The sequence below is a fragment of the Rhinolophus hipposideros genome (genome assembly GCF_964194185.1).
Source record: "Rhinolophus hipposideros genome assembly, chromosome: 8".
Lineage (NCBI taxonomy): Eukaryota > Metazoa > Chordata > Mammalia > Chiroptera > Rhinolophidae > Rhinolophus > Rhinolophus hipposideros.
The window spans coordinates 25,810,809-25,824,274 of NC_138054.1; the positions used below are offsets into that span (position 1 = coordinate 25,810,809).

Consider the following 13,466-nt stretch of genomic DNA (forward strand, 5'->3'; position numbering starts at 1 on the left):
TATTATACTTCTACAAATAGGAATTTTTAAGTATATTTTCTTCTTGTCTATAAAATGCAACATCTGCATTTTATAGATGAAGATAATAAAACTCAAGTTTAGCAACTTGACCAACATCACAGAACTTACTAATTGGGTTGTATGTGACAAATCCCAAACCATTTGAAGCCTTAGTTATAAAGTTACAGATTCCAACTGTGATCTGCAAGGCCTCTCCTAGCTCTGAACAACCTCTGCTTCTATGCCTATCTATATATATTCTATACCTAGCTAAAATATACACATAATCTCTGATTTAATATTTCTTAACAGATAATGTGTTATGATGATCCATATATGAATAACTAGTAGTTTTAGGAATTAGCGGGTGGTAGAAGAGAAACTAAATACTTAAAATAATGTCAAGCTTGGTCTTTAGTATATAGTCACACACCGCCTAATGATGGAGATACGTTCTGAGAAATGCATCCTTAGGCAATTTTGTCGTTGTGTGAACATCATAGAGGCACTTACACAAACCTACATGCTATAGCCTACTACACACGTAGGCGATGTGGTACATAGCCCATTGTTCCTAGGCTACAAGCCGTACAGCACGTTCCTGTACAAAACAACACGATATCAAATCAAGCACAAGAGAAAATGATGCATTCAAGAGATGCAGTAAACATGAGATGTATGAGGCTGCTGCTGGTGTAACACAGCACAGTGTTTTACAGCAAACTTCTTTTTTCTGTAAGTAAAAAGGGTACACTCTAAAATAAGGATAAAAAGTATTACAATAAATACGTAAACCAGTAACATAGTCACTTATCAAATGTTACGTACTAATCATAATTGTATGCACTATACCTTTATACACCTTGTAGCGCAGATTTGTTTACACCTGCATCACAACAAACACGTAACATTGTGTTACGATGGTATGACGTCACTAGGCGATAGGAATTTTTCATTTGAATCTTATGGGACCACCATTGTATATGTGGTCCGTCATCAGCCTGAGCATCGTTATGTGGGCATGACCTGAATTTTAAAAATCCACTGGTACTTTCTGCTTCCAGGTGTTTGCTGCATATAGTAATTCCCCCATATCTGCAGGGGATACATTCCAAGATCCCCAGTGGATGCCTGAAACTTTGGATAGTACCCAGTCCTATATGTACTGTTTTTTCCTATGCATTCATACCTATGATAAAGTTTAATCTATAGATTAGGCACAGTGAGGGGTTAGCAACAACTAATAATAAAATAGCACAATGATAACAACATACTTTAATAAAAGTTATGTGAATGTGGTCTCTCTCTCTCTCCAGTAATTTTTATATTTTCCAGTCTAAACCCATTCCTGAATCTGTGTTACCGTCCCTTACTTGTATTAAGTGGCTTGGTGTCACTCCTTTCAGGGAATCTCTTGCTAAAGTCTTTGTATAGGCTCAGGGTTTCCTAAGGAACCCATTGCTATCAAGCAGACATTTTCTGTTCATATCTTCCACTCACAAATGTAATGCTTTTTCATCTTAACTCAGTACTTATCATGCACTGTGGCCTTAATTTTTGCAATTTGAGTTGTAACAGTAAAACTAGCACACATTTCTTTTTCCTTCACAATTTCATGGGTAGAAAATTTGTTCTTACCATCAATCTTAGCAACCTCAGCACAGGATTATTTTTTCTTTCCTATTAAGTTGAGAACTTCCACCTTCTCACTTAAAGGAAGTACTTTAAGGCTTCTCTTTGGCATATCCAAACTGCCATCATCACTCCTTTTGTGCTATGGGGTCATTTGTCAGTAAAATAAGGGTGACTTGAACACAAGCACTGCCATACCACAGCAATTGATCTGGTAACCAAGACGGGGCGCATCTAAAGTGTGGAGACGCTGGACAAGATTCACATCCAGGGCAGGACAGAGTGGGATGTTGCAAGATTTCATCACGCTATTCAGAAAGGCACACAATTTAAAACTTCCCAATTGTTTATTTCTGGAATTTTCCATTTAATATTTTCAGACTGAGGTTGGCTGTGGGTAAATGAAACAGCAGAAAGCAAAACCCAGATAAGGGGGAACTACTGTAGTTAAGAGATTGGTAGCAACAGTCACTTCAAACATGACTTACAAGATATTCATTATCCTAAATACTGTAGGTATTTCTATAATATTAGTATATTTTCATGTGGATTTTTAGGTAATTACTTTTCAGCATTTTTCCCCTACAGCAAAGTGAAGCCTATTATTTCTCTACGTACTGGGGCTGCAGTAAATAACTGCCAGTATGGTAGATGCCTCTCTCTCCACAATGTCAGCAAAAACATTTTCATTTAGAGACCGTCTCAGTTCAGTGCACTTTCTTTATAAGTCAGCTTCTTTTCTTCTAAATAAAAATCGCTGTGATCGAAATAGCTGTCATTTGCCTCGGAAGCATTTTTCTATAGGGTCTGTTTTGTTTTTAGCTTTCTTTGGAATTAAAAAGAGAAATGGGGAGACAATTTTAGGTTAACACCTGTCCAAGAAACCCCCAAATTAGAGATGACCATCTGGTTTGCATGATTTGTAATATTTTCAAAATAGGACCTTACTATTCCAAACGGATCTTTAGGCTATTGTAAAATAATAGCTAATTTTAAAACTGAACATTTTACTATCAAACTGAAAAAAGGATAGTGAGATGTTGGTTTTGTTTATTCCAATAAGGAATGCTTCTGTAAGCTCTCTGTTCTCCACGAGACTGATATGGGCAGTGTAAGGCCATATTTCTAATTCCTTGGACTCACATAACCTGAAGGCCTGTTTTGATTCCTCAGTGCTTCTAGTTATTTTAGGTCCAGCCTAAAGTAATCAACAACAGCAGCTCTTTAGATATCTGGATTTGATGAGGTCATCCCTGCCTTGGGGGTACTTTAAAATTCAACTAGCCCTCCTGGGTCCTGTAATCACTTTAAAATAAATTTCCCAGATACACCCCTGAAATTCTGCATTTTAGAAGTCCTGACGTTATTCACCAGCTCTATTTAGTGCCCCACTGGTCTAGGTACACTAGAGCTTTTACCAAATCTAGTGCTAAAGATTCAGAGTATATAAAAAAAGCCGAGGCCACTGTCAAAGAAATGAAACTAAAACTGTAATTGCCTATAGAATTGAATTCTGGGGAAGTAAAATAAGTGCATTTGAAAAACTAGTGAATGTTAATTGTTGCAAGTTTTTTGGAAAGCAGTGTAAAATAATATGCATCATAAACCTTTTAAAACTATATACCCTAGAGCCTGCTTCGCTGATCCTATCAGGGAGTGGTAGCTCATGTATAAAGATGACCCCTCCTGGTATTCATGCCCTTACGTAATATCCCCCTACGTTCAATCTGATGTGGCCTTGTGTAACCAAGAGTGTGGTGGGAATGACGCAGCTTCCATCTTTGGGAACACTTGCTCTGGGGTAAGGCAATCATTGTGTAAGAAGCCTTACTACCCTGAACACCATTCTCTGAAGAGCCACACGAAGCTCTTCCAGCAATTCCTGCTGAGAGGTTGGACATGTGAATAAAGAAGCCATCTGCGTGTCCAAACCAGGTAGTCAGTCCTTCATCACATGACTCCAGTCCTAGTAAGAAATGCATGAGAAACGAGATACTGACCGGCTGAGTCCAGTCAAACCTCAGCGCCATGAAAGACATAAATTATTGTAAGCCACTAAGTTTTGGGGTAGTTTGTCTACAGTAATAGAAAATTGGAACATTTAGCTTTTTTAACGCCTGTCCTTTCTCACTGTGATGTTGAAGAACCAAAAGACTGAATTCTTTTCATCTGCTGTTGCAAACGCCAATGATTCTTTTATTTAGAGTGCTTGTAGGGGCCACACCTCCCTCCCATCTACTCGGTAGTTCTGGGTGTCTGCTTGTTCACTAGAAGCCTTCTGTGTGCCTTCTTTTTTAGTCCTGAATGGCTTACATCACTTCATGCAACTAATTCCCCAGGTATTCTAGCATTTTTGATGCTGTCAACTCCTGAGTACAAGAAATATGAAACCAGGATTCAGAGAAAATGTGAAAATTATCTGTTTCTTGTTGGAATTTTAATTCTAGAGTTCCCATAATCAAAACAGAATATGCTCATGCAAATAAAACCTTTACAATTTAGATCAGAGAACTAGTAGGATTCTTTCTATAAATGTGAAAATTCACCTGTTAGAAAGATGAAGAATGCTGAAACTCTGACTCCTAGACTAGTAATGCCTTTTGACAAGGAATCCTTCTCTCAAGTTTTGTGGTTAAAATGCATTTTCATGCTCAAGATAAGCTGGAAGCATGCACATTTTTAGAACCTTTCTTTTCACTATTTTTCATTTACATAAACTTAAGGAAGGTTTTCCTTGTTTGGAATGACATAAAAGTTCTTTTTTTAATGTGTCTTTGATTATCATAGTTGTCCTCGATGTTTGTGGAAATTAATGAGATAATTTAAATTCAGTACATTTAGATATTCTTCTTCATAGCTTTCCAGTAGCCCTTCAGCTGGCAGTGAGGCATTCTAATTGAAGGGATAGGATCTATTCCAAATAAAGTTTATCGGCATGTTTGTGATGCACAGATATATTTACCCTATTAAATGGTTTCTTCATGTTTCTGTTTTTTACAGCTAGCATAATTTTCAAAAGTATTACTATAAATATCAGGAATTTATTTAAAGAAAAGGGTAAAAGTCATATCTGTCAATAATTTTGACGATAGTTTGTTCAGCCAGATTACTTCTAACTATGCTGAAAAGGCAGCTAGGTACAATGTTGTCAATATAACAAGAAGAAAAAAATTTTGAAGATTATTTTAGAGTAACTGATAATTGAAAAATCTGAATAAAATGGACAAACATATCTCAGCTTTTTCTATGAAATGATGAAATAATTGTATTTGAGTTTTGCAAGTAATAACCTTATCCATTATGTTTCCTGAGTATTCAAGTCCACTAAATATATTAAGTAAAATATTTGTGAGTAAAAGTAGAGATATAATAGACACATATTTTTCTATCCTACTTCTCAAGATTAAGAATATCCACGTGGGGAGTATTTGGGAGTAAAATAAATGGGACTTTGTGCTTTATATATTTATGAAAGATGTTGACTCTGAATTAGATAAGAAATAGTCTTAAATGGCTAAACTTTGATGTGTTGCCTCTTTATGCCTATTTTGAAACTTAATATAAAATTATTTAACAAAATCAATTCAGATTTGTTTTGAAATAAGAAGTTATCACAATGAGCTCAAACGATATAAAAAAAGAAGAAAAAGTATCACTCTTCTTTAGAATGGACTTGGTAGAGAAAGTTAGTTTCATCATTTATGTATTTCCGATCTCCAGTGATTTTTCTTTATTTATCATAAAATATTGGTAATCATTTACTTTAGTCATAAAGAACTGCTTCTATTATTTTCAGACAGATGTTATCTTTTTCTAATTAGTCATTTATGCCTCAAAGATTAATTTAAAAAAGTGATAGTGTCATATAAATTTGATTCTTTCAACCCCATCATTTTTGTTTTGATTTTATCATCTAACCTTGTGTTAACAGTGTTTCTCAGCCTGAGCACTACTGTCATTTGGGACCAGATAATTATTGTGTGTGGGGAGGGGCGGGGATGCTTTTCTGTGCATTGTAAGATGTTTAGCAGCATCTCGGGTCTGTACCCCCAAGATTCTAGTAGCACTTCCCAGTTGTGAAACAAACATTGTCTCCAGACATTGCCAGGTGCCCTCTCGGGGGCAAAATTGACTCCAGTTGAGGATTACTGCCACAGTATATTTACTAAAATATTTATCGTGCTTTTCAGAATAATTTAGAATAAAGCAGTTTATCTTTAGTAGCTTGGCACAAAATCAGCAGAATAGAGGTGCTGTTAGGCAGTATTTTAGGTGGTTCTATAGTTCAACATAAATAAAAAGGTCAGAAACAATAACTACATTTCTTAATCAAAGACTAGATTATATAGGTAATTGGTACAGAACAGACCACTGGAAACATTTTAGTGAGTGCCACACAGGGAAATAAAATTAGTTAATAGCTGTAGATGTCATTCATGGCTGTTTTTCTTCAATCATTATTTTTAAATATGAAGTAGCAGGATATACAGATATTAAAGGACACATGAAGGTCCTTGTACTGTTTTGTGTTACCCCCAAATTACAGTAATTTTCCATGGCATGCTGCAATAAGTATGTATTTCACTGCTTTTGTCATTATGTCTACAAGAGGTGATGCCCAGTGCCCTGCTGGGAACGTCATTAATCTAACTTCCTCTCCAAATTTTTGGCATTCTGTATCATGATGAACACTCAGCAGGCAAGCCAGTTCACAGGGTGTTTTTCAGTTTAAACATATGCCAGAGAAAATAGAAAAATGTAGCCATTTGAACAACATAGAAAAGCAAAATTATTTCAAATTTATTAAATTGGATACACAGGAGGGAGAAATACACAAAAGTCTTAGTTTCCAATACCTGTTAAGCTTTTGAAAGCATTTTGTGGTAGTTTTATTGAACATTGTACAAAAACCTGAGAAAATTATTGTTGGAGAATCTAAAGGGCAGTTGACATCACTAGACTTCTTGAGGTGGGTGTCCCGTAGAAGGTAAGACAGGACTAAATCTCGAACACTGGGTGAGAACCCTACTCACCAGGTCTGTTTTGTTTCCTTTTACTTGGTGACACATCCCTACTGTGGGGCAAGGCAAGAAAAGAGAAAAAAGAAAATAGTGTAAGGTCTTCCCTGATGTTTTTTACTAATTGAAATTAATCTTGTTTTAAAACCCTATCTCAAAAATATCATGTAAAATGTTAATATAAGATTAGATTTCTAAAAGTAAAATCATGCCATGCTATGGTCCTTCAAGTGACACTTTTAACTATTTTAAGGGTACTTGTATGGTAGATTTATTATGTGTTTGACCCTGATCCGAGACGTGCTGAAAGTGCCTAAGGCAGTACCTGGCACATAGTAGACGATTAATAAATACTTGCTGAATGTGTGGGAAGGGGATATCCTGGTGTGGCAGTATGTCTTATTGTATAATATAATATCAATCTTGTTTCAACCGTACCCCACATACTTTTCCCTTCCCATATTATTGTTAAGCAAATTCTGGATATCATTTTATTGATAAATATTTCATTGTCTATCTCTAAAAGATTAGGGCTCTTTAAACATTAAGACAGACTATTACTATCTAAAATATTAAAATAATGCCTTAATATCGTCAGGTATCCTGTCAGTCTTCAAATTTTCATTGTCTCATAAATGTCATTCCCCACACACGCACGCACACATATTTTTTCATTTGAGTCAGGACTCAAAAAAGATCCACATATTGTGATTATTTGTTTTTTTTAACTATTTTTAATCTTTAGTTGTTCCCATCTTGTCTTTACTCTCTTGTAAGTTATTTCTTGAAGAAACTGGGTTGTGTTGCAGCATTTCCCACAGCCTAGAGTTTACTGATTGTATCCTAATAGTGTCACTTACTTAGGTGTCACTTCTCTTCCTGTGTCCTGTATTTTCTGTAAAATGGTAGTTGGAGCTAAAGGCTTGATCATATTCAGATTCAGTTTCTTTTTGGCAAGTTCAAAAAGAAGGTGGTGGCCAAATCATAATGACAGCATTATTGGCTTTTTGCTCTGTGCCTTGCATATTGATTTAGCTAACATTTGTTGAGTATTTTTTATGTGCCTAGCAATGTGCTTGATTCTATAGATACTGTGTCATTTATTCTTATTTAAGCTTCATAATACTATTACATATCCATTCCTATCTGATGATGAGACCTTTTATTAAGGCCAGGTAATCTTAAATATCTTTCAAACAAACCCTTTGGCATATATCCCCATTGTCATTTGTGTGATTTAATTCGGAATTGTCTAAACTTTCTTTTCACTGGATTAATTTAGACTAGACAAAAACACCTTGCATGAAAGGCATTTTTTGTATTGTAATCGAATTAAAAAATAAAGCTCAAAGACCTATCATTTAGCTGTGAATTCGTTGCTTTTTGGTACTGGGATTCACCATCTGTTAATCTCACAAAGACTGATATCTAAACCATAAATAGGGCCAACAGAATTGAGTATTTCCTGAGTCTGTCTTTTCTTTGCTCTCATTGTCTTCTGCAGGTGCACTTTTATGTCTCTTTCATCTCTTTCTGCCTTCTTTGTATGCTCACAGTGCTCACAGTATCCTACTGTTGCCCAGTGTGAGAAACTAGCTCGTGATTGTAAAAGCAAAACTAGCTTTTTGTTTTTTGTTTACATATCTTTAATTTATTCTGCTCATTTCTCACCATAGTTCTAAACTCTATTGTTTATAAAACCAGACCATTGGAGCTCCAGATTCAAAAAATAAATGTCAAACTATCTTGACCAACTGACACTTTTGAACATTAAAGTGTTTGATACATGCATGTGGTTTATTGACTCCGAGAAGGAATATACCTACCAAAAAGGACTCCTTGTAGTTAACAGGGCCCAAATTTATGAACAGAATCTAGCAGCCATTGTTTACAGAGGCCTCTCACACACATTGCTTATCAGGGAAAAGCTGCAGACTGAGCTGCCAGCCTCCTGCACTGATGTCCTGCTGTCTGAGCAGGAATCTTTATAAAGGTGTTCCTGGAATTGTATTTCGACGAATGGGCTGAGATCTGCTCCATCCAATTGGAGCTGCACAGCTATATCCTCATTTGTATCTTTACTGATCCATCAGAGCAGCTTCATAATGACCAATCAGGACATGAGATTCCTACCAATCAGGACAGTACTATTTGGACCAATCAAACTGTGCAAATTTGGATTCCTCATTTGTGTAAAAATGGACCAAACAGGGACCGGGGTGGGCATATTCTCTATATAAGCCAGACTCCTTTGGGTGAAGGGGAAGCACACTTTCCATTTCCACTGGAGGGTGCATTCTCTGGTTTGCAAACTATTCACCTGAGTAAAGTTTCTTCTTTTACTGCACCCCTGTTGGGGACATCTGTTGGCATTAGATTGGTGGCAGCAACCTTTTATTGACAGGCTGATGGAGAAAGGGCACTAACTAGCCCAAATTGCAATTAGATACCACAGCATTGGGAGCAAAACAATGCAAAGAAGAGCCATTCAGCTTTACAAGCTGACATACAAAGAGTAATGCATTCTTTATATCTTAAACCTTCTTCTCCACTCATTTCTCCTTTAATAGTTGTAACATTCTCAATTTCCCAGAATATCTACTAGGTGAAGCATTTGGTCGGTTGAATAGAGGAATGTAAGGCCTTAGTGTATACAATAGGGAAATAGGAGTTTAATTTCTTATTCTGGTTGTACCTCACTGTGAGACATTACAGAAATAGCCAAATTCTCTGTTCTTGTTTTTTTTTTTAATACAGTTATTATTATCATAATTATCCATGAAGAAATTTATGATTCTTATTTGAAACAGTTGTGTGTGAGCGTGTATAAACCGGAATTCTGTCTCTCTTTACCTGATCTGACAGTGTCCCACGCTAGCATAGTGCACGTGCTTGTGTTTAACAAATAACTTTCAATGCTGGTGGTATTTGAAAGGTTATACATTCTAAAGGGTATTTTGTTCCCTTTTTCCTTGGCAAGACCAAGGAGCTTCCTTTTCTAAGACCAGTGCTGTTTGGACTCAGTGAAAGTGCACTTTGTTCTAAGGAATTGTAATATGAAAGCCTAGAATATATATTGAGTTCTTCCAAGAAGGGGGAAAAACCACGTTCTAGGACAATAAATGCTGACTTGGTGCTGAATGAATGATTGTTATGTGCTCTTTTACTCACAGGCTCGCTTCTCATATGTGCGGATGAAATATCTTTTCTTTTCCTGGTTGGTGGTTTTTGTTGGAAGCTGGATTATATATGTGCAATACTCCACCTATACAGAACTCTGCAGAGGAAAGGACTGTAAGAAAATAATAGTAAGTATTGTTTATTTCCTAATATATGGAAAAACCTATATTAATAAGTTACATTAATAACACATTATGTTTATTACTTATATATTTACTAATAATTACTTTCAAAAAGTAAAAGTTAATTTGACCTTCAAGTTGTGCTGAACCTCTTAGCATTTTGATAAGACCAAGTAAGTAGGACCATTCCCCACTTTGAAAAATCTAATATTCAGAAATCTAAATATTTAATACAGACTAGTATGAGAGCATCCTTATTACAAAGAGCAATTTTTTTTCAAATATACTTGAAGTCAGTTTAATCAGATGAGTTTTTTTAATGTTTAGAGTATGAAAGTATTGTGGACAGGCAATCTTTCCAGAGCACATCTTTTGAATAAATGGAGTCATTTCTGAATACCAGAAATTTATTTAAAAAGCATATAAGTACACTTATTTAATTTCTATCCTAATGATTAGATATATCTCAGGAAAATCACTTTACCATTCTAAGATTTCTAGTAATAATTATGGTTCCATAGTACTTATATTTTAAATGTTTGAGGATGAGAAAATTTAACTCCTTGTTTTCTACTAATATCTTCTGATATAAATAATATGAAAACATTTCATATGAGAATTATATTTTTGATAATAATGATTGTTGGGATCCCAATTGTTATAACTTATTAAAGATTCTGTAACTACTGAGTGATCACAGGCCAGTGGTGCTAGTTGTGTGCATATAGTAGGGGATAAGACAGCCTGACCTTACAAACTTATAGTCTAGCAGAGAATAAAATGAATAATTGCAATAAGTTAAATATTATAATTGCAAGTGTTATAGGAACATAAGACAGGGAGACCTGAGCTTTCCAAAGTTCTAAGAAAATAAAAATCAATTTAACTGTAGGTACTCTATCAGTCAGGATAAAAAAAAAAATTATTCCCTAGGAATATTATAGCCTCTTAACGAGGCAAGGGAGAAATTACTTATATAAAAAGGATAGGAAGCAGGGGAATTAGTAAAAAAGAGTACCAAATCAAAGCTCAAGTTATCAATCTTATGTCTATTCCAAATGGCCATTCTAGATCCTTGAGGAATTTTAAGATAGGAGGAAGCTCTGGGGCCAGGCAATGTATTGGATACTTTACAAGCATGTTGGTGGAGCCAGAATTTGATCCTAATTCTGTTTCTATATGAAGCTCATACTCTTTCTGCTTCTCTATGTCAACAAAGACTAACAAAGAAAGTTTTAACTTTCTTTAACTTTCTTAACTTAATAAAGCTAACAAAACCCACCACAAAACTCACCTTCAATGAAGAAAAAAGAAGCAGAAGTTATATAATCAACTATAATAACATATAAATAACCAAAACTATTTGAAATGTTTATTTCCCTTCTAGGCTACCTTTCTCAAAGTAGGTGCCTTAGGGCATATTAAAAGGTATTTCATGGATAAAAGAATTCAATGGTCAGATATATTTGCAAACAGAGGGTTAAACAAAGATAAATCTCTGACTTTACTGAGGACTTCTCAAGGTCTTTCATATACTAATGTGCTTTGTACATCTCCAGAGAAAGCAAATATACTTGATTAGGAAAAATTCCATCCCCACCACAGCCCTCCAAGGAAGACCTGTAACATCTGGTGATACTAGAAATACTGTTCTAAGAAATTAAGCCAAAATGAAATGGATATGCTTTTATCTAACATTAATACAATAACCTTCAAAATGTAAAGCATAATGCTACATGTTCTGTTATGAGTGAGTTATAGTTGAAGTACCTCATTATTTCTTCCTTAATTTCACTGTAATTGATAAGAAATGGAAGCAGAACATAATTTTAACATAATTTAATGCTTTATCTTACTAAAACTTGAAAGTGATGCAAAAGTTTTCTGAGACAAAAATATATCTTTTTCCTAAAGGTGGCTTTTGTAGTTGAACATTTGGAAATTATATTCTTGAAACTTACCAAAACTGGTAGTACTAAGATCAGTGGTACTAAGATAGCACTAATACTGCATAGGAATTGTTTGATTAGAACTAAAAAGCAAACATTACACAAACATAAAGCAAACATTAAACAAACATAAAGCAAATATTATATTAACATTATATATAAAGCTTTTTAGAAACTACATATAAGTGGTCCACAGTTCAAATCCGTGTTGCTCAATGGTCAGCTACAGAGTTGTTTCTACTTTTTGGCTATTGTAAATAATGTTGCTATGAACGTTGGTGTGCCAGAATCTGTTTGAGTCCCTTTCCGTTCTTTTGGGTATATACCTAGAAACGGAATTGCTGAATCATGGGGTAATTCTATATTTAACTGTTTGAGGAACTGCTATATTGTCTTTCTGATTCTCTTAAATACATTTCTGTTCTCCGTTGAAACCATCCATTGTTTTACTTATTTTCTCTACCTTTTTTCTTATTTATTTGAACATGAACATAGTTACTTTAAAATCATTTTTGGATAACTCCAATATCTGGATCATCTGTGGGTCTGTTTCTATTGTTCACGTTTATCTCTTGTTTTTGGTCATGTCATTTTGTCTTTTGGCATGCCCTGTGAGTTTTTACATAATGCCTGCAGAGGGAGTTTCCTTTCCCTGTAGCAGGAAGATGTAATGGTGACTGATCACCTTCACCCAATCAGGGGCTACGCCACGTAGACTCTGGGTTGCACCTCCAGTAAAGTTCAAACTACTTGGACTCATCTCCATTCTAAGAACATAGCCACCCAGGAATTTTAACTGACAGCCTGGGAATCTATTGGGGTTTCTTCCTCTGGCAGGTTCATAACTCTAGTGTGTATCTTGTGAGACTACCAAAATATCTCCGCTGCTTTTCAAAGACTTTCCAATGAGATTTTTACCCTCAGGATTTGGCAAATATCCCAACAGGGTAACTGGTTGTATGCTTGAGGCTCCCTGAGGTTCCTGTAAAAGCTCGCTGGTTTCTTATCCCCAGCAGCAGCTCTCTACCAGTGCACAGTACTGGTTCTCAGACCCCTGAACATGCCCTGTATCAGCAAAATGCCTGAGGGAAAAAGAGGCTATAAAAGTCAAATCACATCTCTGAGGTTTTTTTAGCTCACTTTTACTCTTGGGGTTCCGCCCTTCCGGGGCTCAGCACTAAGAATGGTGTACCAAGGCCATCCCCTTGGTAGGAGCTGACCTAGATTTTTGTCTTCCTTAAGACTATATTTCAGGGCACACATCTCCAGGCAAACGTAGCCACCTGGGCTCACCTCTCAAATCTTATCCTCTCCCAGGTCTTGATCAGATTTCTCACTATCTTCTTAGCTCTTTGAAGCTTTAATATATACTTTAAAAATATTTTTCTGCTTGCTTTTTAGTTCTAATCAAATAATTTCTATGCAATATTAGCACTGCTAATCTTAGTACTATCAGTTCTGGTAAGTTTCAAGAACATAATTCCCAAGCGCAAAGCAAGTACAATTTTCTTTTTTAAATCTCAGAAAACTTTTTCATCATTTTCAAGTGTTGGTAAGATAAGCAT

The 13,466-nt window shown here is 35.5% G+C and overlaps 1 protein-coding gene across 6 annotated transcripts in view; it reads left to right on the forward strand.

The window, feature by feature from the left end:
* The window catches only part of DIPK1A (divergent protein kinase domain 1A), an 88,805-nt gene that overhangs the window by 53,159 nt on the left and 22,180 nt on the right, over positions 1–13,466 (forward strand). For all 6 annotated transcript variants that reach the window (XM_081057806.1, XM_081057807.1, XM_081057803.1 and 3 more), the window contains exon 2: positions 9,824–9,958. In XM_081057806.1, coding sequence (XP_080913932.1) covers positions 9,824–9,958 — 135 coding nt within the window. The remainder of the gene's footprint in view (positions 1–9,823; positions 9,959–13,466) is intronic.